The sequence below is a fragment of the Miniopterus natalensis genome, chromosome 5 (assembly GCF_054644295.1).
Source record: "Miniopterus natalensis isolate mMinNat1 chromosome 5, mMinNat1.hap1, whole genome shotgun sequence".
NCBI lineage: Eukaryota > Metazoa > Chordata > Mammalia > Chiroptera > Miniopteridae > Miniopterus > Miniopterus natalensis.
Window position 1 is genome coordinate 73,469,610 of NC_142085.1, and position 22,880 is coordinate 73,492,489.

General features: G+C 33.4%; 1 protein-coding gene across 1 annotated transcript in view; it reads right to left on the reverse strand.

Moving 5' to 3' along the window:
• AHI1 (Abelson helper integration site 1) overlaps positions 1-22,880 on the reverse strand; it is a 138,513-nt gene that overhangs the window by 105,160 nt on the left and 10,473 nt on the right. The window contains exons 5-12 of the mRNA XM_087817772.1: positions 20,687-20,909; positions 19,559-19,751; positions 16,914-17,009; positions 12,277-12,462; positions 10,714-10,866; positions 9,456-9,588; positions 5,625-5,748; positions 316-545 (exon numbers count right to left, since the gene is read on the reverse strand). Coding sequence (XP_087673898.1) covers positions 316-545; positions 5,625-5,748; positions 9,456-9,588; positions 10,714-10,866; positions 12,277-12,462; positions 16,914-17,009; positions 19,559-19,751; positions 20,687-20,909 — 1,338 coding nt within the window. The remainder of the gene's footprint in view (positions 1-315; positions 546-5,624; positions 5,749-9,455; positions 9,589-10,713; positions 10,867-12,276; positions 12,463-16,913; positions 17,010-19,558; positions 19,752-20,686; positions 20,910-22,880) is intronic.

Here is a 22,880-nt window from a genome sequence, read left to right on the forward strand (position 1 = left end):
AAGGCCCTTAAAAAAAAGTACTAAGGGGATAATCACCAATTCAATGAAATATGTTTATGAAATCTGGAACATGACTGGTTGTTACAGCAAACATTAGTGAAATCTAAATGTTTAGGAACAAACAGAACTCCTCAGTGCCAAATCTATGCCCAGGTCTATCACATAACCTGAAAAATGTGCATAAATCTCAATATGTACAAACCACCATCGGTACATAAACTCCCTTTCAAGCTTAAATATTTATTTTCCTAGTAAGATTAAAAAAAAATTTAATTCTTCAACTATCCTTAATTTGGAATATGTTCTCTGACATACCTTCAGTATCAAAACAGAGAGAGTTGATGAAACTTTTGTGAGTGTCAAACTGTCGGATCAATATGGCAGGGTCCTCTTTCATATCAACTTTCCATATCCGGATCACAGAATCATAGCATCCTGTAACCACAAGCTCTTTCACAGCTGGATGGAATTTAGCCGTGTAAACAAAACAAGGATGAGGTAAAACTCTGAAAGTATGTGTATTGTTTATTTCATTTTTCCATATCCTGGAAAGGATAAAAAATTACATATTGCTTACGAAAGGCACAAGTTTCTCAAAAGGTTCTCTAAGAACCAATACAGCCAATTGAATGTAAGTAAGCAAGTGACAATGGTAAACTAAATTTAAATTTTATAACTAAAATTAATCTAATCACATATTCGATGGCTAGGGTTCTTTACATTTGTCAAAGCTATTTTCTTACAATTATTATCAAGCATAATGGTTAATTTGTTTACTAATTATAACCTATACCATCAAATGAAATACTGTATTTGTATATGTCTGTCATTTTTAAATTTACCTACTTTTGACATTGATTAAACAAACACACATCAAATGGTTGGTAAAATATTGCATTTAGTACAATATACATAAAAATAAGGTGCAGGAGAAACTTTAATGATTTCCCATTTAAGCTGTGTATACGGCTTTTGCAAAGTACTTACGAGTGGAGGGTTAAAGGATAGGATACTTTATTAAATTCCTATTAGTAACTTCAAAGCCTAGATAATAAACATGAAGATCTCAAAGACTTAAAGAAAAGCCATAATGAAATTACTATATAAATACTTGAGTAAAATAAGATTAAAATAATTATTATATTTTGTTAGAAAACAGACAATCCAATATTAAGCACTGGCTTTGTGTTTAACACTCTCATTATCTCTACCTCTAAATAATGGATGATTTTAAAAAATTAGTAATATTGTCATTGCTATAGTCTTGAAAAAAGAGTCAACCCCATAAGTATTAAACTGTTATGTTTCTAGTCAATGTGTAAAAACAGGTAAAATCTAGGAATAAACAGGTGTTGTATGAGTACGGAATGTTGGATTTTTCAAAGTTTAAGTATTAAAATTTGAAGAATACATTAATCTTTTAATATGGGGATTTATAATTCATCCTTTTAATTACTGCCTAAGAACTAAAGAAAATTAAGCCCTTTAAAAAATTATCAATAAAAGGAAAAAATACAGTTGCTACTCAAGAATAACATTGTATGAGTTTTCTTAGCAGCTGCTTAAAATACAAAGTATGACCTTCAATTACTAAGAATCCAAACTAATAATGAAGGAAGTGAAAGAACATGTTTTCAAGTAAAAATAAAGAATGTGTGTCCAAGCATAAACATTTAACCATAGTAATACTTTCAATGAACACATGTCACATGAAATATAGTATTTATTGAAAGAATAAAATCACTAATTTACTTAGGGGCTATTTTAATAGGATTGTTAAAAGATAAAAACTTCAGTTGCTTGCTAATAAATTTTAGCAACATTATTTGAAATATAGGCACAAATGAAGCTGTCATATTTTAAAAACAGCTCAATAAATTAAAAGACACAACATTTTAAAATAAAAATGAAGCTTTTTATAAAGGTGAAAACAAAGCTGGTATCAATAGCAGCTTCAGTAACCCAACCAATGGTAGAATCCAGGATGAAAACAGATCTATTAATGGGTTTTGGTAGAAAAGGCTCATCACAGACAGAAAAGGAGGACACACAAATCCGTAAAGACCAGATATCTGCACAAACACCTTACCAGAACTGGACAAGGAAAACCATACCGAAGTTAAAACAGGATGTGAAGAGGAGGTGAGCCTACTTGGGAGCCATTACACATGGAAAAATCTTTATTATTATATTGAAGAGCTGCTGATTTGAGAAAAATACAGATTACACTGAAGATAGCTTAAAAAGGAGATTTAGGTTAAATTCTTATGGCAGAGAGCTAACCAGTAGGACACAGTTACTTGGGAAGCACGACTGATACCATGTGACAGTGATCCCGAAGACGACAGAAGGAGAAGAGAGGGCAGAAACCCACACATCTTCCACTTTCAAGCATCAGCAACTCTAATTCTCTTCCCTTTGACCTTGGTCTATTCATTGTAAGTATCCCTTTCCTCTTTCAAAACTCCACTGCCTCCTGGTTCTAGCCACCATGTTTCTTTCTTCACTCAGTTAATCCTTCACTATAATATTTTCATGATGTAAAGAGTCCTCAATTAGTATCAATTTCAAAGCTACATAAAGAAAAAAGCTTACTTTAAAGGAAAAGGCTTACTTTACTACAATATATTATATGTTGTATGTGGAAATCCAAGATGGCTTCAAGAAATGCTGAAATCTAAGCTGGGTTTTGAATGACTAGGAGCCCACCATGGCTCACAAAGGCATTGAAATGTTTACTGAGTGAATGAGTTGGGCAGGAAGGGCACTGAAGCACAGGAAGAACAGGTAAAGTAACAGGGCACGGAGATGCCAAAGAAGATGTTAATGGTTATTTCACAAGATCGTGCGGATGAGGCAGGGGTACATGGAAGTGCACTGAGAGGAATGTAACGCCACTGAGGGACAGCCTGTCATGCCATGCTAAGGAACTGGAACATACTCCAAAGGGCAGTGGTAATCAAAGACTGTTTGAAATCAAGGCATTATGAAAGATGGTTTCGGAGGAGGCTAGAGCTAACAAGGGCTTGAATTAAGGCAATAGCAGTGATGATAGAATGGTGAGCCTTTTAGGAGAGAGAATTGAGAGACTTTAGTACTACTTAGATGTAGAAATAAATGGTGGAAAGGAAAGATGAGTATGATTCGTGAGCCCCAGCCTGGGAGATAGGGTGGATAAGTCTGTCATCAAAAAACACAGTACAAGAGGATTAAAAGAGGAGGACAGAGTTTGGTAACTTCGGTAAGTTTGGTTCTGGACTTGAGGTGCCATTAGACTAGACGATCCAGAAAGAAGTGTGTAATAAAGTCAAACTCAGAAAAAAGTGGGAGCTAGAAGTCAGTAGTATACAAGTGAGATTCAAAGTCAGGGAAGATGAAAAGACCCAGGATAAGCACATCAAACCAGGGAAGACAATTGAGTAAAGAATCTTGACTATAAACATCTACAGAGAATAGACAGAGGAAAGGAACGAAAGAAAGAGAGTGAGAGAGTCCTAAAAAGAAAAAGAAAGGTGTCAATAAAAACCATAAACTGAAAAGATTTCAAGACTGGTCAATAATTAAATACTGCAGGTGAAGGCAAACAGGGTAAGAACTAAAACCGGCCAATGAATCTGAAAATTAGCAAGCAACTGCTGGCCTCTTGAAGAACGTTTATATAGCATGGTGGGAGCAAAAACCAGACTAGCTGGGTTTAAGCAAAGACAGTTGGGTCCAGGATGCTCTTGATGATGTAGAAAGAAAAGTGATGTGCTAGTTGGAAGGCAGAGAGAGTAGAGAAAAAGATTTTTTAAAGATAAGATTTGAGCACACAGTTGACCCTTGAACAAAATGAGTTTGAACTGCGATGGTCCACTTCAATGTGCATTTTTAAACTGTATTTTGAAACTATTTTCAATCCGTGGCTGGAAAGCACATATGCTGTATTTCTAAGATGAGAGCACAAAATCAACAGAGAAAGATATTAAAGAGTCAAGAGGTATAGGAAATAGAAATTAACAGAATTGTAGATTAAAGGAATGAGATTAAAGGCACAGGTCAAAGATTAGTGTTAAAGGTGTCTGTACCCATACCTCTTTGTTAAGAAAGATGAACAGAGATAAAGATGGGTAAATTTACAGATATTAGATGAGAAACTAGACAGAAATATAGGAAGTTCATGTCTGGCTAAATTTCACTCTAAATTGAAGGCAATCATCTAATGAAAGTGGGAAGGTTATGATTTAGTGCAGAGAACTTGAAGCATGGTAAGGCTTAGATTTGCTGCCAGAGGGATGAGAAAGGATAGCTGAACAAAGATGATTAGAAGGACTGATCAGCAGAGATGAGAACTCAGGAGATTTTCATACTGACAAATCCATAGTCAGGTCTTAGAAAGGTTATGTATTTTACTCTAGCATAACCTGGCATCCAACAGAATTGCTATTCCATTCTTGAGAATATTGGGGGTTTTGGTGTGTTTTTTTTTAAAGATGAATCATGACTTTTTTACTTTATTTATTTTTGTATTGATTTCAGAGAGGGAGAGGGGGGAGGGGGAGGGGGAGAGAGAAACATCAATGATGAGAGTCATTGATCCACTGCCTCCTGCACGCCCCCTGCTGGGGATGAAGCCCAAAAGCTGGGCATGTGCCCTGACCAGGAATCAAACCACGATCTCCTGGATCATAGGTCAATGCTCAATTGTTGAGCCATGCCAGTTGGGCGAGGATACTGTTATGAGGGACTAATAGTAGATTCCCAGCTAGATACAGAGGTAAATCAATTGTCACCAGTTGTTGTCTCTTTCATTTATATATAAACTAAACAGTAATAACAACCTAATCAATTAGTCATGTTAATATTGAAAAGGAAGCTGATAAGATTAAGAGAAAAAGGGACCCAGACAACAGAAATATCTATAAAAAACTGTGTTTAAAAGAACAGGAAACATAAGAAAGAATGAAATCACAGTGGATCTCAAACTGCTCTAAATGTCAGCATCCTAGGCTGTAGAGATAATAAAAACCATTTGTTGGAATCAAACTTAAAGGACCTATATAAAAGCATCTTAAACAACTGCCTAATAATATTTTTAGAATACATGCAAGGTAGATCAAGCAGCTACAAAAAACGTAAATGAAATTTTAAAAAGTAGCTCTTAAAATATTTTATTGTGACACTTATTAAACTGAAAGGGGTTAGGACTCACATTTGGAAAAATACAAATATCTGACAATCTATAAAGCTCTTAAAACATAGGTTCATATCCATTTATTTACCCTACACTATGTACTGTGTCCTGGCCTCTGCATCCAGCTAAGAGTGACGATGGAATCCCTGCCAGCAAAAGCTCATATTCTAGGAAAAACCTCATCTCAAAGTATTAATCAAACAGTGTACATAATGATCATTTAAAGACAGTGAGGACTCGAAATATTATATATTACATAAATAAAATATATTTTACATATATATCTTCAAGAAAATTTTTTCACGACGACCTATTTAATCAGTCAGTCTGATGCTATTTATGCCAGTCCCTTGATAAGCAGAACAGAACTGAGGCATAAGAGTAGTGCTATCACTTCATAGTCTCTTTGCTTTCCTTGATGGCAAACAGCGTACTTCTCCAATATACCAACCTGGCAGTGCCATCAGACGATGCAGTAAGGATATAGCGATCATCTTTCGACCAGCAAAGATCATAAATAATATTGAGGTGGCCACACAATTCTCTCATGAAACGTCCAGAAGGAATTTCGTATACTAATGAAAATATTAAAAAATTAGTAGGTTTCCAGACAGAGGATCCTTAATACAGTAAGACACAAATTAACAATTTATAATAATGTGTACATGAAGTAAGCACTGTCTATAAGAATACCACCAAAGATTTTCAGTATAAAAAATTTCAAAATCTACTTAAATTGTTTTTCAATTGCCTTAGACAAAAAAATTTACACACATAAAATTTTATAATATACTACAATTAACAATTATTCTAATTTCTTCAAAGCAATTTTCCTAATAATCTTTGATAGTCAATTAATTAATCAAATAATAAATAACATTTAAATTGCTGTTCAGTTCAAAGATTCTATAATTTGGGCTTTCATTAAAGAGGTATTATTTCACCTGAAAACTGATTAAATTCTAACCAAGATTTTATTTGCAGTAACAAGAAATTGAAACTTCACTACTTTCAGAAAAAATTTCTAATACTAAAAATTATAGATTTAGTAAAGGAATTAACAGAGACCCAATCTGATACAGTACAGTATTGCTATATTATTGTATACAATAAAATCATCTAAGACAGCGATTTTCAGCCTTTTTCATCTCATGGTACCCAGAAACTAATTACTAAAATTCCGCAGCACACCAAAAAGACATATTTTTGTCGATCTAACAAAAAAACAAGGTATAATTTTGATTCATTCACACTGGACTGCTATTAACAAATGACTACCGTCATTTTTCAATTTGACAATCTAAGAAAAAAGAGGTCAGTGCCCTTGACTAAACAGTCAGGTACTGCATGTTTTAAAAATTCTTGTGGTACACCAGTGTGCCTCTTGCATCACACCAGTTAAAAATCACTGATCTAAGATAATGACTTAACAGAACAAAGTTTCCAAGTCTCTACTTCCACCTAGTGGTCAAACTAATTGCCTTTAAAATACCTGTACTAAGCGGTACAGAGGTACTCCTGACATAAGCAAAATAAGAACCTCAAAAAATCTGCTCCCTCATAAAAGCAATGAGACCACTGGAAAAAACTGGAAAAATTAACTTATCAGAGCTCTGTAAATTAAACAAAGGTATGCAACAGTCTGAAGGGGATTTATTCAAGAAAAATAGTTGAATCTCGGTAAGAACATTGAGTTCTGTGGTATTTTAACTTGCCTTGTTTCCTCCCATTCCCCTCTCCCAAGCACCAAAGTATCCTTAAAAACCAACTGCCTTGCAACTGCAATGAAAACCAGCAGCCTAGCAGTCATGGGATGGGGTAGAAGAGGTCTGAAGTCCCAAAAGCCCCAACCCCGAGGTGTCACTATTAGACATTCTGGCAGCTCCCTGAAAAGCTCCTTTCTCAGGACTGGCTTCATCTGAACTGCCCTAACCCCAGGTACATGTCAACTCCAACATATTCCTGGGAATCTAGGACATATGCTCCTGAAAGGCTGTGTGAGTGCCCAATAAAGACCTAGAGATCCTATCTCTCACTCTGGCTGACCTGAGGGTGCTCTGCGCAAACAGAAGGTGGAGGCTAAGGCTGAAGCATTGAAATGTATCCCAGTACGACACTTACACAGCCCCTCAGCAAACGCTGCTCCCAGCCCTATTCACTCAAGGCATTTAAAAAAATCTCTCTTTAACCATTAGTTGACTACTAAACCAACCAAGCAAAGACTTCAGTGGCAACACATGACAAAGGCAAAAGACTACAGAATTAGTCCAGGAAAGCCACTAAACAAACAAAACCACCACATATCCTGATTGGCTAGGTAGAGTGTGGGGAAGAAGGGGAACCGGATTTCCAGAGCTGCCACATTTCAATATTTCAAATACCTAGTTTTGAACTTAAAATTATGGAGACCTGAAAAAACAAAACAAAACAAAACAAAACAAAACAAAACAAAACAAAACAAAACAAAACAAAACAAAACAAAACAAAACAAAACAGAAAAGTATGACCATACACAGCGAAAAAAGCAGTCAATAGAAACTGTTCATGACGAAGCCTAACATTAGTATTCCTAGACAAAGACTTTAAATCCACTCTTAAAAATATGTTCAAAGATCTAAAGAAAACATGTCTAAAGAATTAAGGTGTGAAAATTTCTCACCAATAAAGCGGCAGAAATTATAAAGAAAAAGAACAGGAATTCTAGAATAGAAACGTACAATAACTAAAATAAACAGTTTACGAAGAGGGGCTCAACAGATTTGAACTGGCAGAAGAAAAAGGACTTGAGGACAAGTCAATCGAGATTATGCAGTTTAAGGGAAAGAAAAGACGTGAAGAAAAATGAATAAAAAGCTGCAGAGACCTGTGGACACCATCAAGTGTACCAACCCAGAAATGACAGGAGTCCCTGGAAGAAGAGAAGAAATAGAAAAAGGCAGAAAGAACATTTGAAGAAATAAAAGCAAAAATCTTCCTAAATTTGTGAAAAACATTAATCTGCACATCCTACAAGCTAACAAATTCCAAGTAGACACATTATAATCAACAAAAATCAAAAAGATTCTTCTTCTGTATTTTAAGATTTAAGCATAAGTGAAGCTAAATTTATAGAGCACTTTGAACAAGATTTTAAAAGCATAAAGTGGCACATATTTACCAGAGAAATGTTAAAAACATGTAAATCAAAATGAAAATAATTCTTTCACCACAAAGAATGAAATCACTATTAATATTCTGGAGTATGTTTTCTAAGAATCTTTTTCTCCCCCTATACACAGGTTTTGGTGACTTTTAAAAATAGTATGGCTGTAAATCAAGCTATACAAATAATTCTGTACTTTTTAAAGCTAAAATTACTTCATAAGGAAGAATATTTATTTAGTAAATGCTAATCAAGCCAACTCTAAGTACCTGCTGAAAAAAAGCAAATCAATGAAGATAACTGTGCGAAGCTGAGGAAAGTTCAAGAGGTTCTAGTGCTTAGGACGGATGCCCAAGAGGAGCTGAGGCAAGCTGGTTTCCATTACTAAGCAAGAAGGGAAGGCAGTAATGCCTCCAAGTCTAGAAGAGTATGATAATACTCATTTATTTTTAAAAAGTCTCTGAAGAGATACAGAAATAATTTTTCTTTTTAACACAGTTTCCTATGTTTTTTAAAGGCAGACTGAGAGGGGTTTTTGGCCTCTCTGCTGACTTCTCTATCATAATAGAAGTCTTAATTCAGGTCCTCCGGAGCCAATTATTATTGTTCTAATGCACAACAAATGTGTGGGCTTTCATAAATTATCACTGCTATTTACCGACCGCAGTGGACTGAAATTCCTCCTGAGATTTATTACCCTTCCGGTTCTCAATTTCTATTATTTACTTACTTACTTACTTATTTATTTATTTATTATTTAATTTACCTTTATTGTTGAAAGTATTACAGATGTTCCCCCTTTTTCCCCATTGACCCCTTCTACCCTGCACCCATCCCCCGCCCCAGGCTTTTACCACACTATTGTCTGTGATAAAAAATGCTTACAAAAATCCTCCTGCATGTTTTAATAATAATTTACCATCCTTCAGTCTACATATTGTATAGAAAAGTGTAAAATTATGAAAACATATGGTATAGAAAAGTGTAACATTATTAAAAAGAACTCTTTACCTGAAGAAATCTATTTAAGTTAGTATTGCTGGGGGATTATTCAAATTAAAATTTCAATGAATGTTAAAAACCAAAGAATGTCTTCCACAAAGACTTCAATCAAATTAAACAAAGAGGATTATTACTCACAAATAACTGGATATCCATCTCGGCTGGCACAAGCTGCTGCTAATATTCTTCCATTGTGAGAGAAAGACAGACAAAAACATCCTCTTTCTCCGGCATTCAGTGAGAATAGGTGCTTGTTTGGGATGCGGCAAGCCTAAAGGAACAACATTTTAAAAACAAATTAAGAAACATAAAAATATGAAGGCTAGTTGTTAATTTCCATTACTGTAGTTGGTTATTTTGAAGTCTCTTTACAGTGATGAGAGGAAGAAAAAAGCAGGTGAGCAGAATGATGAAAAACCATAGTAATTTATTTTACTTTCTAAAGAGAAAATCAGTTCTCCATAAAATTAAGTGAATTTATACTCCATATCTGACTAATACTTAATTCACCTAAAATATGAGCAGAACATTTCAATATCTGATACTCCAAAGCTGTCACTACCATAAACTTTTATATGACCACAAAAAAAATGTATGTCACACCCTCCCTTATTCCATGACAGCTGCTAATACGTGATTATTTGCTGAGCCATAAACTTGTTCTGAGACCATAAGCACCCTTCAGGGCCTAGCTTAAGCCCAGGATGTATAACTATTCATTCTCTCCATTTCTCTCTTAAAATAACCATCATTGGTGGCTACCTTCCAAAATGTATTTTCAAAGTAATGAACCACTTCTTATTGGTTTCTGATTCACTAATTTTATTAAAATTTCTTCATTAATTTTTATGTTTTCATTCCCTATTACCAGATGAAACTGAAATTTTTCATGTATTCATATCTACTGTAGAAAACATTACTTTTATTTGTTCTAATTGTACCTCTTCCAAACTTCAGTGAGCCTTAGTTCCTGTGTTTCTTACTATTCTAAAAGTTCAATTAAGCATATTGGGCCCTTACTATTTTGCCAAGGATGTGGTACTTTATGTTTTCATATATTCATCGAAGCAACTCTATGAGTAACCATTATTACTATATATAGCTAATAAGGATTATTCAGAAGGTCAAGGCCAGCTTAATGAACCTGATCAAAGACTATTAGTTCAAGGGCCTACATTCTAGATAGGTACCAGGTTTTTCAAAAGTAGCATCGAGATTTAGCAGCATTATGAGGAGGCAGCGAATGAGAGGCACTCTATCATTACTTGTCAAACGAATTATTGGAAAGACAATATTGTGATTAAAAACAAGAATAATCTGCAAGTTTTAAACAGCAATCTAGTTACCCTCGGGGTTGTTGGAGTGTTTAAATAAGTAAATATCTAAATGAATTCACCTGCCCAGGCAGTCGTTTCCACTTTACTACTTCCTTTGAATCTTCTAATCCAGGTTCTGTATCTACTGAACTCGATTCCTGGTGTTGTTCACAATATGCTGGTTTACCTTTTTCCTCCTGAAGAGCCATCACAGATCGGTAAGATGGCTTTATCTAAATATGTATAGAAAAATGAGAAAAATAGATACCTTGTTAATTTTTTTTCTCTTTTCTAGCACAGATGGTTTTTAAAATATTGAAACAAACAATAATGGAGATGTTTTCAAAATGTAATCTAGAAAAAATTCTACTTTTATTTGTTCATTATTCTAAATAAAATTAAAGTTGCTTGAAATTATTGTCCTATAACCAAAAAGCCTTAGAAGTTGGGAGAAAAAAACAGAACTTGAATGGTAACATGAAATTGTTTTAATATCTGTCCCTTTGTTTCTGTCTCTTCACCAACACCTACCGATGTCATGTCATGGCTCTGATATACTACGGTATCTCTGGCTTTAATAACACAAAACTGATATCATTAAGAGCTAAAGTCTTTTAAATCTTTCATTTCTTAAAAAACATTTAACTCCACTCAAATCAATGCAAACCAACTCTGTAGTAGCAGTTAGTATATCAACTATAGAATATGCAACTGACCTGAAATGAATTATAGCAAGATGAAAGCAAACATTTCTGCTCATTTTAGGACATATTCTTTGCTAAGATTATTATAATTTTAATCTATGGAAAACAGCAGTAGAAATATTATTTACTATTTAAATAATATTGTAAAAAATATGACTGTAAATCATGTCTGCAAACTATGGCCCAGGCCAAATCTAGTCTGCTGTTTTTGTAAATAAAGTTTTATTGGGACATAATTTCAAACTGTTTTGTTATCACCTATATATGTCTATGTAGCTACCTTCACACTACAAAGGCAAAGTCCAATAACTGCAACACAGAGTATATAGACTGAATAGCTTCAAATGTTAACTATCTCATCCTTTATGAACAATATTTGTTAACTCCTGCTTTACATCATTTTATCATCTTTAATTTTTAAAAATCAGTATTATTACCCTGGCCAGGCGGCTCAGTTGGTTGGAGTGTCATCCTGTACACCAAAAGATTGTGGGTTTGATCCCCGGTTGGGGAGTTTACAGGAGGCAAACCACAGATGGTTCTCTCTCACATCAATGTTTCTCTCTCTTGCTCTCTCCCTTCTTCTCTCTCTAAAATCAATAAAAAACAACAAACAACAACAAAAACTATATCCTCAGGTAAGGATTAAAAACAAACAAGCAAGCAAACAAATAAAACAGTACTATTTAAAAAAAATTTTCCCTAACAATGAAAACTGTATTTATTACTTAAAATTTATTTAAGTATCTTTTAAGTATCAGCTATTACAGGATCAATACATAATCTCTGAAGGTAGCTTTTTTTTTTTCTGAAGGTAACTTTCTATTCTACAAATCCATTAAAATAATTCTAAAGATTTTATCTTTTTAGAAATGGAAAACAAGTTACCATTTAATCTCAACAACAAAGGACATATAGTTATATGTGCTAATAACTTACACATTCTGGAACTTTCAAGCCTCTTACAGTCACATACAACGTTGATGGATAATGATTTCTTGGACATTTTGACCACCATTCAAAAACCTCAACGACATTTACTTGAGATCGAGGCTTACTAGGTGGGTAATACAGCTGCAAGCGAAGTTTTGAATTGATGTTTACATTTCCATTGGCTCCTAAAAGCTTAAAATAAGAATTCAAATAAAATTTTATCTTCACTGAAAATAAATACATTCAATAAAGCAATAGTATATAGTCAAAAACTCATTTTAAAAAGATCAATATGGCATGCTGAAATTCCTTAGATTACAAAGCAAAAAACATTGACATTGGCTAACCACAGTTCCAAATCACTTTGACAAAAGGTAACCCAAATGACTTTTTAAATATTTTCCTGAAGTTGTCTTTTTGACTATACAACTTTAGATGGTTGGTAAAGCATGTACATTTCTTGCATACAGAAGGTGACCAATATACCTTTGTTTGAGATAATGATGATAAAGATCAAATGCATATTATTTAAACACAGAGACAAACTTTTCATTTGTTTAGTATCAGTATTTTTAATGGTAAAATTTTATGGTTTTAATTTTTAAAAAGTCAAAATCATTTTCAAATAGTAATTAACATGATTAAACATATTCAATCCATTCATTACATTTAAAAAATATTTTAGTCTACCTTCTCAGAAGGTCTATTTAATAAAAAATATTAAATAACTTACGTTTAAGCTAAGTAAATGGAGATTCTTTTGAGGAAAAAAAATCTTATGAAATCAAATTAAAGCAGGTCCTTTTTAAGTAGAAAATGCCTTTGTTAACCTTTGTGGCCCTACAAAGTAGCAGACACAGTTGGGAGCTTTTGTAGCAATTGAGGTAGAACATGAATTGACAACTAAAAGACTAGGAATTGAGTGCAGGAAACAAATTCAGTAACTGTTACTGATGAATGCAGTTTGGAAAGTAAAACAAGGGTAGTCAAGAAAGATTCTAAGGTAGTGCTAACAGAACTTTCTGTGATGATGGCGATATTCTATATTTGTACTATACAATACAGTATCCACTTATCACATATGGCTATTGAGCACTTGAGGTGTGGCTAGTGCAACTGTGGAACTGAATTTCTTAATTACATTTAATTTTAATTAATTAATTTGAAGTCAAATAGTCACATGTGACTGTGGCTACCAAAATGCACACTGCAGCTCTATGGCTGTAAACTTGTGAGCCAGGGCTGACGGTGGTGAAACCAACTAGTGTAGCAGACAAAGAAAAGGTAATGATTTAGGATGTTCAGTTTGGGGAGAGTCAGAGATATCTATGGGTCATACAACTTGAAATGTCTGAAATCTTTAGCAGAGGCAAGAAAAATGAGTCTAAGGAAAGTGGATTAAAGATGAAACCCTCAGTAGGATTGATATGAAAAGGGTAAATGGAAAGCCATGAAGAAACTAAAGGAAATCAGGAAAGAATGATGTCAAGAGAATCAAGATAACAGAGTTTCAAGAGTGATGTATTACATGAGCACAGGTGAGATAAAAGAACTGAAAAAATGTTCAATAATTTGGCAAATCATTAGTGATGTCAGAAAACGCTTTAGTAGCTAAGGCCACTAAACACAGATTTCAGTGTATTCAGAAATAATGAACATCAATAAAGATACAGAGTTGGCAAAAAAAATAGCCCATTTTTCCCTAACCCTTTAGGGAAGGTTGTAAAGTCAATGGAGATCGTAAGCTGAGGGATAATGATATGATACAGAGGGGTAAAGAACACTTTCAAATTGAGTTATAGAAACGTTCAGGCCTTAAACATTAAGCGCACAAGAGTCTCTTCATAGACCCTACTACTATCTGCCTGTAGCTTATCATAAGGGAGTATCATTTTAAGGAGATATTAGTCCCCAGCTTCTAAATCATACTTTCCACAAGTTGTTATAATATTCAGCAGGCAATCTAGTATGCTACTTACTAGAGATCCAGCTAAAATCCTGGCATATAGTTACAAATTACACAGGTGGGGCAAAAGTAGGTTTGCAGTGTGAGTACGTGAAACACAGAGTTTATTATTTATTAATTATTGTATTATTTTAAATATGAACTATAAACCTACTTTTGACCCACTCTGTATAATGTAGAACTTAAATAAATAAGGCTGTATTAGTTTATGGTTTGAAAGGACATACACATATGTGCTAAAAGAACTGAAAGTGCCTCTAGCTGAGAATTATGATAAAGTCTCATTTATATCTGAACAAGGTTCCTCTGGGATTCATATGAACCATTATAATAACTTTACAACTATCTAGGACATTCCTGGAACCAAAGGTATAGGTATTAAAACATTAAAATTTTAATTTGATTCATTCCACTTTCCCAAAGATGGATTTTTTTCTTAGCCACTGTTTCCATACATTTATTAATTCTCTCAATAGATATTCACTGAGCACTTTCTGCACTGGGAGCACTAATATCCTGGGAGCTGATTATATTAGGAATGCAGAGTTTCAAGAGAGTGATATTTTAAATGCAAAGAGATCTGGTAAAATAAAAACTAAAAATGTTCAACAAATTTCCCAAAAAGAAGTCACTGCTGACTTTGAAATAAAAATCCATATGACATATAAAGGTAAAAATGCTATGAGATACATTATTGTTTCCCAAGTGCAACTTACAGGCAGTACTGAAGTTTTGCACAAACCTTAGCATTAGAAGGAATGAAAGAAGTTTTTAAAAAGACCACAAGGAGGCAATGCTTACTATGTGGAAGTGACCCTTTAGGTTTTTTGTTTTAGCTTTTTTTTTTTTGGTCTAGTTCAGTATAGAGTGTAATGGGTTACAAAAGGGTGATTTTAAAAGGTACACTGGGCCAAGTGATTTTTAAGTCCACTGTAGAATTACTTCCTCCACTGCCCAACCTGGCTGCTATTTCAGTCAGACTGCACCTCTCCTAAAGCCTCTCTCTAACCTCCAACATGGATTAGGTGACTTACCTGGGTTTTCAGAGCATTTACTCTATAGCACAGTAATGCAAGTAGTATGTTTACATAGAAACTGAACTGCAGGGCAAGAATGTTTAATTTATCTATGAACGCCCTGTATTTGGCAGTGCCTGCCATTTCATATACACAAATATTTGTTGAATACATGGATGTAAAAAAGGAAAAGTTTTATAAGATAGTACAAAACAGGTTAATTACTCAAGACTTTTTATAACTTAAATTTATGTTTGAAGTCAGAAATTTAAAAATACCAGAAATAAAAGAATTATAAAATTAAAATTTCCACTCTTTAATACATTACTCTATCCATGCCTTTTATCTCTGCTGAAATAGTCTAAAGACACCATCATTTTATATAGACTACTGCAACAATTTTCTGCATTGATCTTCACCCTCTCTAATCCATTCTCCACCCAGCAAAGTAACCTTTCTAAACATACATCAGTTTATTTTATCCTTTGTTTAAAATTCTATAAAGCTTCCCATTGTTCTTTAAAATTCTATAATGGCTTTCTGTGGCTATAATGGCCTAGAAGACCTTGTATAATCAAGCCCCTGTCTACCATCAGCAATCTCCTCAGGCACCAATTTCCCCATCAGTCTCTGTCCTTCAATCTCAGTGGCCTCCTTTTGGCTGAGTAAAGCAGGTCTTCAAATAACATTTCGTTAAACATCCTTTTGTTATAACATGGTGAGATGCCATAGAAACTTAACTTTTGTTTATATCAATTAGTCTATAATAAAATAAATTTCGTTACACGTCATTTAGCTTAAATTTGCAGAGCCTACAGACATTGAGGACTTACTGTATACTTTACTACTTACAACATCAGGGTCTTTGAATATACTGTACCCTCTACTTAGACTGTCTTTTCCCCACTGCTACCATCTAGCTACTACGCAGGTTCAATGTCCCTTCTTGAGGTTCTGACTCCACAGGATGTTTTTCATCATTCACCCCATACCTCTTCTCATAGTTAGCATAAAAATAATAAATTTAAAACTGTGTAATCAATTGTTTTATGTCTGTTTTTTTAATTTAAATATATCTTTTTTATTGATTTCAGAGAGAGGAAGGGAAAGGGAGAGAGATAGAAACATCAATGATGAGAGAGTCATTGATTGGCTGCCTCCTGCATGTCCCCTATTGGGGATCGAACCTGCCACCCGGGCATGTGCCCTGACTGGGAATCGAACTGCGATCACCTAGGTCATAGGTGGATGCTCAACTGCTGCAACACGCTGGCTGGGTTTATGACTGTTTTTCTTGACAGAATATGAGGTCCATGAGGCCAAGGAATCTGTCTTCTTTGTTCAATGACTAGAACAGTGACTGGTGTATAGAAGGGGTTTAATAAATATTTGTTAAGTTGACTAAATGACAGCAGGGCTGTGTGTGTCTTTTTCAATGCTGTACCCTTGGAGCCAAATTGTGTATCTGGCACAAACTAGGCACTCAATAAATGTTTAAGAATCTGAATGAGCATCACCCAAGCTTGAATTAATAACTCTCTACCGCTGCAATCTTACCTTAGATCATAACTCCTTATATGAAATCAAAGTAATTTGGGAAAAAGCAGCCAATCAGATTTGAAGATTATTTTTAAAGTGTTTAAAATGGATGAAAAACATACCTTGAGAAATGCCCAGGCAATTTTCCGAAAGCCACATTCTTGGTTTTGAATTCCAGAGTTATTCCTAATTTCATCCATGCTTAAGAAATCAAGAATCTGTAAATAAATATTTAAAATTTACATCGTAGAATACTAGGCTACCCAAAATTTAATATTTTCTACTAATATATTATGAAAATGAAAAAAATCATGCTTACTTTAAAAGTTTTCCTTATAGTAAGGAAAAAATATTTTTATCTAATTTTATTAACCTTTAAGTTAATTCATACTGTTAGTGAGGGTTCATTTTTTGACCACTTTCTTTTATTAAGATTTATTTCAAATCCAAGACAAAATAATTACCTGAAATACAGTCTAGGCAGAAATACACAAGGCACAGAATACTTAAACTTTGTTCACTTTTTACTGTATGAGAGTGGACTTTGAAGGACTGTTTAAAAGACTCATTGTCTTCTTTATCTCTGGGTTCTTCCTTGGATCATCTTCCTGAAGTTGGTTTTTTTTCTCTTTGTATATAGTTGTAATTAGGCTTCTCAAGAAAATTTCTTACACATCTCCATCTTGTCTGTATGTCAAAGCTCATGGATTTGCAACCAACCTGCCACAGGACTATCTATATCCTAGGTACTTATCAAAGACTATCACTTTGAACTTATTGTATTTATCAAAAGTTCAGATGAGATAACAAATCTTTATAGAATAATGCTTTAAAAAACAATATGGACTCCACTCATCCCTGCTCTTTATATTCTTAAATCCGTCTTCAGATATAATGCATGCTCAATGAAAAATCACTGACAATATAAGAAAAATATATTACAAAGTAAAAACAACCTGTAAACCAGACCCAGGGGTGATCAACATAACATCTACACATTTACAGGTTTACCTGTATCTAAACCTTTTTCTGTGCCTTCCTAAATACTTGTATATTTCTACAAATCCAATGCTATTTCAAAAACTATTTTGATGCGCTTTATAGTGGATATCTCTTCAAGCCAATACATACATATAGATATTTCCATGGTAATGGTTACCTCGTATTCTTCTGCATTACAAATACCATAAATTTAATTTTAAAAACATAATTTTTTAGCCAAACCTTACTGATTAAAAAGACTTGTCTCTAAAAAATGTTTGCTTAAACAGTGCTTAAGCAAATACCCTTAGGAGAAACACCTGTAAGTGCAATAAATTTTAAAGACTTCTGGTAGATATTATCAAGTTGTCCTTAATAAACCCTTGAAAAGGTGAAATAAAAAATTAGCTTTGTAGACAATAACACATTGTGCTAAAGCTTAAGAAGCAACCAAAAATGTTTATAATCCAACAATCTTTCTTAAATCTCATAACATTAGTAAAGTGAATATAAAAGAATATTATAGGAACAAATTTCTGTAAAAAGGAAAAATTCCTTGACATACAAATTATATCACTTTAAAAAAATCATAGCTTTGCATAAATCATACAACATAATCAGATGTCAATGGTGGAGTATTTATTTCATCAACACACACAGATCACCTAAAAGTTAAGAATCATAAAACAAGTAATTCTACAAAAATCAATCATTGGTTCTGGTCAGGCCTTGCTCTTCCCATGCTTAAATTCACCTAATTTTCATCTTGCTTAAACTGGAAAACAGGCTTTCTCTACTTCCCTTTGCTTATGGTGAGATTACATGATTAGTTAAAAGAAATGTGGTATTTAGTTTATACTAGCTTCAAATACAAATTACCTGCACTTAAAATTAAAGTAAATGAGATAAATCTCTTTACACTTCAAAAAATCACTTTACACTCCTTGATTTCCTTTGCAGTAAAAAATTAGAAGAGCGTGTCAACTCGAAGGCCATCTACTCCACAAAGCTTTCCCTAATGCTCAGACCCTCCACTAACCTTCACACCTAAGAAGTTCTACTTCATCTGGTTACATAGTACATTGTATTAGTCAAGTGGTCTGTGTATATTCACCTTTATTTCTCTTAGTAGTATACAAATTCTTAGGGATTCTGACATTGTTAAATGAGTTTATACTCTGTGAAATGGGTTAAGAATGGAGGATCACACAGATACAGATTAGATTCAACACTTCAGTTAATAGTCATGACACTGTTGTAAGGATTAAACAATAGAGTAAATCCAAAGGATAACTACTTGTAACTAGTAAATGCTCAACGAATATGCTATTACTTGTATCTCTACTGCATATTACAAACATTAAATAATAGAAATTAAATTCTCACATTACTTGGTTGTATACTGAACTACTAAATACAACAGCTTACATTTGTGCTTTGCAATTGCCCCTATCTGTGGGTTCCACATCTGAAGATTCAACTAACTGCAGATGAAAAAACTAAAAAAAAAAAAAAATCCCAGAAAGTTCCTAAAAGCAAAGCTTGAATTTGCCATGCACTGAGCACTATGCTGAATCAATGTGAATGAAGTGATGTGTAGACATACCCTGTTGCAGCCTATGTGTAAATATAGTTTATATGCAAATGCTGCACCATTTTATGTAATGGACTTCAGCACCCACAGATGTTGTTATTTGCAGAGGGTCCTGGAACCAATCTCCTGTGGATACCAAGGGACAACTGTAATAACTAAAATTTAGTTTAAATTGCTCTATTCAATTCATACCTCGAAGAACAGGATGACTTTAGGGCTCTCATCAAAATCGCGAAGCAAATAGGGAAAGTTTTCATTAAATATAATTTGTTCTTCCCACTCTGGAAGCCTTGACTTTAACTGTTTAAAATCATATGGCTGGGTCATAATAGGAAGAATATAATCCACATTGTCTTTTTCAAAGTAAGATGAAACAGGTCGTTTACTGTTCAAAAAGAGATATTTCTATTAACACAATTCTTTATAAATTTGAGAATGTGAGAAAAAAAATATGGTATTTAAAGTGAGGCAACTAGAAATAATGAATAGCCATGATACATAAGAAAAAATTACTTTGTCCATCTAGAATATTATAAATTTTATGAGACTTAAAAGTAGTAGTACTTCATTTTGCATTTACATACTATAGGTTGGTTTCACAGAATTATTTTATTATAGAAATACAAAGTGAGAGGTACGATTATACCTTCAGCATACAAAGCTTGAATAAACTTCAGAATCTTAAATGAGTTTGTCATAAAATAGTACACTTAAATTAAAAAATACACACAATAGGATTTTAAACCTTTCAAGGTAAATCATTTCTTCTTTGTACGCCCTAAGACAACTGAATAAATGAATGACCTTTTTGATAATCCTCATGTTTCTCATCCTTGCCATCTTTCTAAGAAGATAGCTTTTTAAAATTCATGTATAATCATTTACTTTTTATTTGAGCCTTCAAGAATGTATAGAAGTAATAGTAGGAAAAAAATTAAATTCAAGATTCATTTACTTCACCTGATACCCAGGTAACATATTAATTTCAAAACAAAAATGTGAAGTTAGAAAACTAATGCATTTACAGTGCAACATAAGATGATTTACAATGCTAGTTTAATGCCATAAATTAGTCATTAAGCTTAGGAGAAACTCTCTCAACTCTCCTCCACTTAAAATGAATCACTAAACAGACGCTCTCCATTTCTTCTATAAAACATACTGATCAGTGTCAATTGTTGGTGAACACCTGCAACTAATAAACTATTCTCCAATACAAATTCATAGCCCTACTGGCACTGACTTTCAATGACAGAAAAGAGGACTTCTGCTGTAGACATTTTCAATTCAAGGATTGGCTGTGCAATAAAAAAAAATTACCTATCATCTTTCTTGACATACTGACCAGTAATCTCATCAACCACATGAATTTTTACCATCGGGTGAGAAATCATAAAATCTGACTTAAGTCGATCAGTTCGGTGAATGTAAACTCCCAAGACAAGGTCATCATCAAGCAAACATTTTGGATAAACTAGACCATCTCGACTTGTTATTTCATGAACACCATCATCACCATCAGTGTCTTCATTATTATCTGAAACTACAAGCATGGAAGAAAATCAACATTATAATTAATTGTTCCCACAACAATATACTCAACAATGTAAGTTGAATTTTCATATAATCTAATTTTCATGATTTATAGTTATTTGTCTTTGTTAATAAAGAAACTACAAGGAAAAAGAAAGAAAAAGCCACAGCTTAGGAACAGGACAAATCAGAGATAGAATCTTACCAAAACTACAACACAGCCCTAAGCTAGCTCTATTCCTTACTGGTTGAAATCAGTTGCCTACCCTATCTGTCTAAGAGAACAGAGAGGAAACACTGTCTAGTGGAAGATAAAATAATCTGGAGCCTCTAGGATACTATACACAGTGTACAACATACAATAAAAAAGGCAAGACTATATGACCAATAACCAAGAGAAAAACCAAAACCAGAAAACAGAAGCAGACCCACAGATAATTCAGACTGAATTAGCAAAAAAGGACTTCTAACTTGCAGAAATAATATATACAAAAACATCTTCAGAACTTGGGAGATTTCATAAATCAGAGAAAGCACTTACCATCAAAAGAAAAACATGGATAAAATGAGCTACATAATATTTCAAATGATACCAATATGAGAAAAATAAAACAGTGCAGAGTAGAATAATACTTGCAATATATATGTGTATATATTTATATGTGAGAAAAGACTGATGTCTAGATATATAAAATATTCTCACAAATTAATCTAAAAGACAGACAATTCCATTTCTTTAAAAAATACACTGAAGACTTGAACAAATTTACCAATGAAGAAATCCAAGTAGTTAAACATGAAGAAGATGCTCAACTTCACTAGTTATCATGGAAATCAAATTAAAGTCAAAATGAAATATACACAACTAAAAATGGCTAACATTTCAAAATACTAACAATATAAATGTTAGTGAAGATGTAGAGCAATGGAGGCTCTCAAATACTGCTAGTATCAATTGGTAAACCAACTCTGGAAAAAAGGGGCATACCTATTAAAGTGAAAAATCCACATAATCTATGACATAGTAACTCTACTCCTAAGAATATGCCCAATAAAAATGTACACGTATGCTTGCCAAAAGACATGATGAGAATATTCATTACAGCTTTATTTGTAATCACCTAAAACTAGAAACTCAAATGTCCATCAATACAGTAGGTAAATTAATTGTGGCATATTTATACAATGGACATCTATACAGTACAAAAACAGAACTGATGACGAAGAAGCTTAAATGCATGTAACAATAGTATAAATCTCACAAAAATAATTTTGAGTGAAAAAAGCCATACACAAAAGAACATAGTATTTATGAATCTATTTATATGAAAGTAGAAAAGAAGTCAAAAATAAACTATGTGTTAGATGTTAAGATAGAGTTTACTCCTGAAGGGCAATGAACTAGAAAGGAACTTGAGGGGACTTCTGGGTACTAATGATGTTCTGTTTTTTTATTTGGATGATGATTTTATAGGCATGTTCAGTTTGTGAAAATTACATGGTATACTTCTAATATGTATACTTTTCCAAAATTTAATTGCAGCAACCATAGAACATCAACTGCATAATCCAATGAATAAGTACCACAAATTCTAAAATTGCCCATTTTAGTCCCAATTTTTTGCCAATTAAATAGAAACTGAAAACAAAAAGAAAAAAGGTATAAGAAGAAGGAAAGAGTAAAGAAAAATAAGAGGAAAGATATGAATAAAGAGGAAGATTAAAAGCAAGAGGGGAAAGGAAAAGTGAGGCAGACATGAGCCGACTTAGGCTGAGGAATTGGGAGGCCTCCATGTTTCAGAGGCATGCAGCCTCAGCATCTGAAATGTTTATTGGCTATTTATAGCTTTCAACTACTATGAGTCTAAATTATTTAGGGTTCTAAACTCAGTGGCAGAAAGAAGTCTCCTTTGCTATAATAGCAACTACAAAGTTAACGTTATTCTAGAGTTGAACTAAAATCAAGAATTAGGGGTGATTC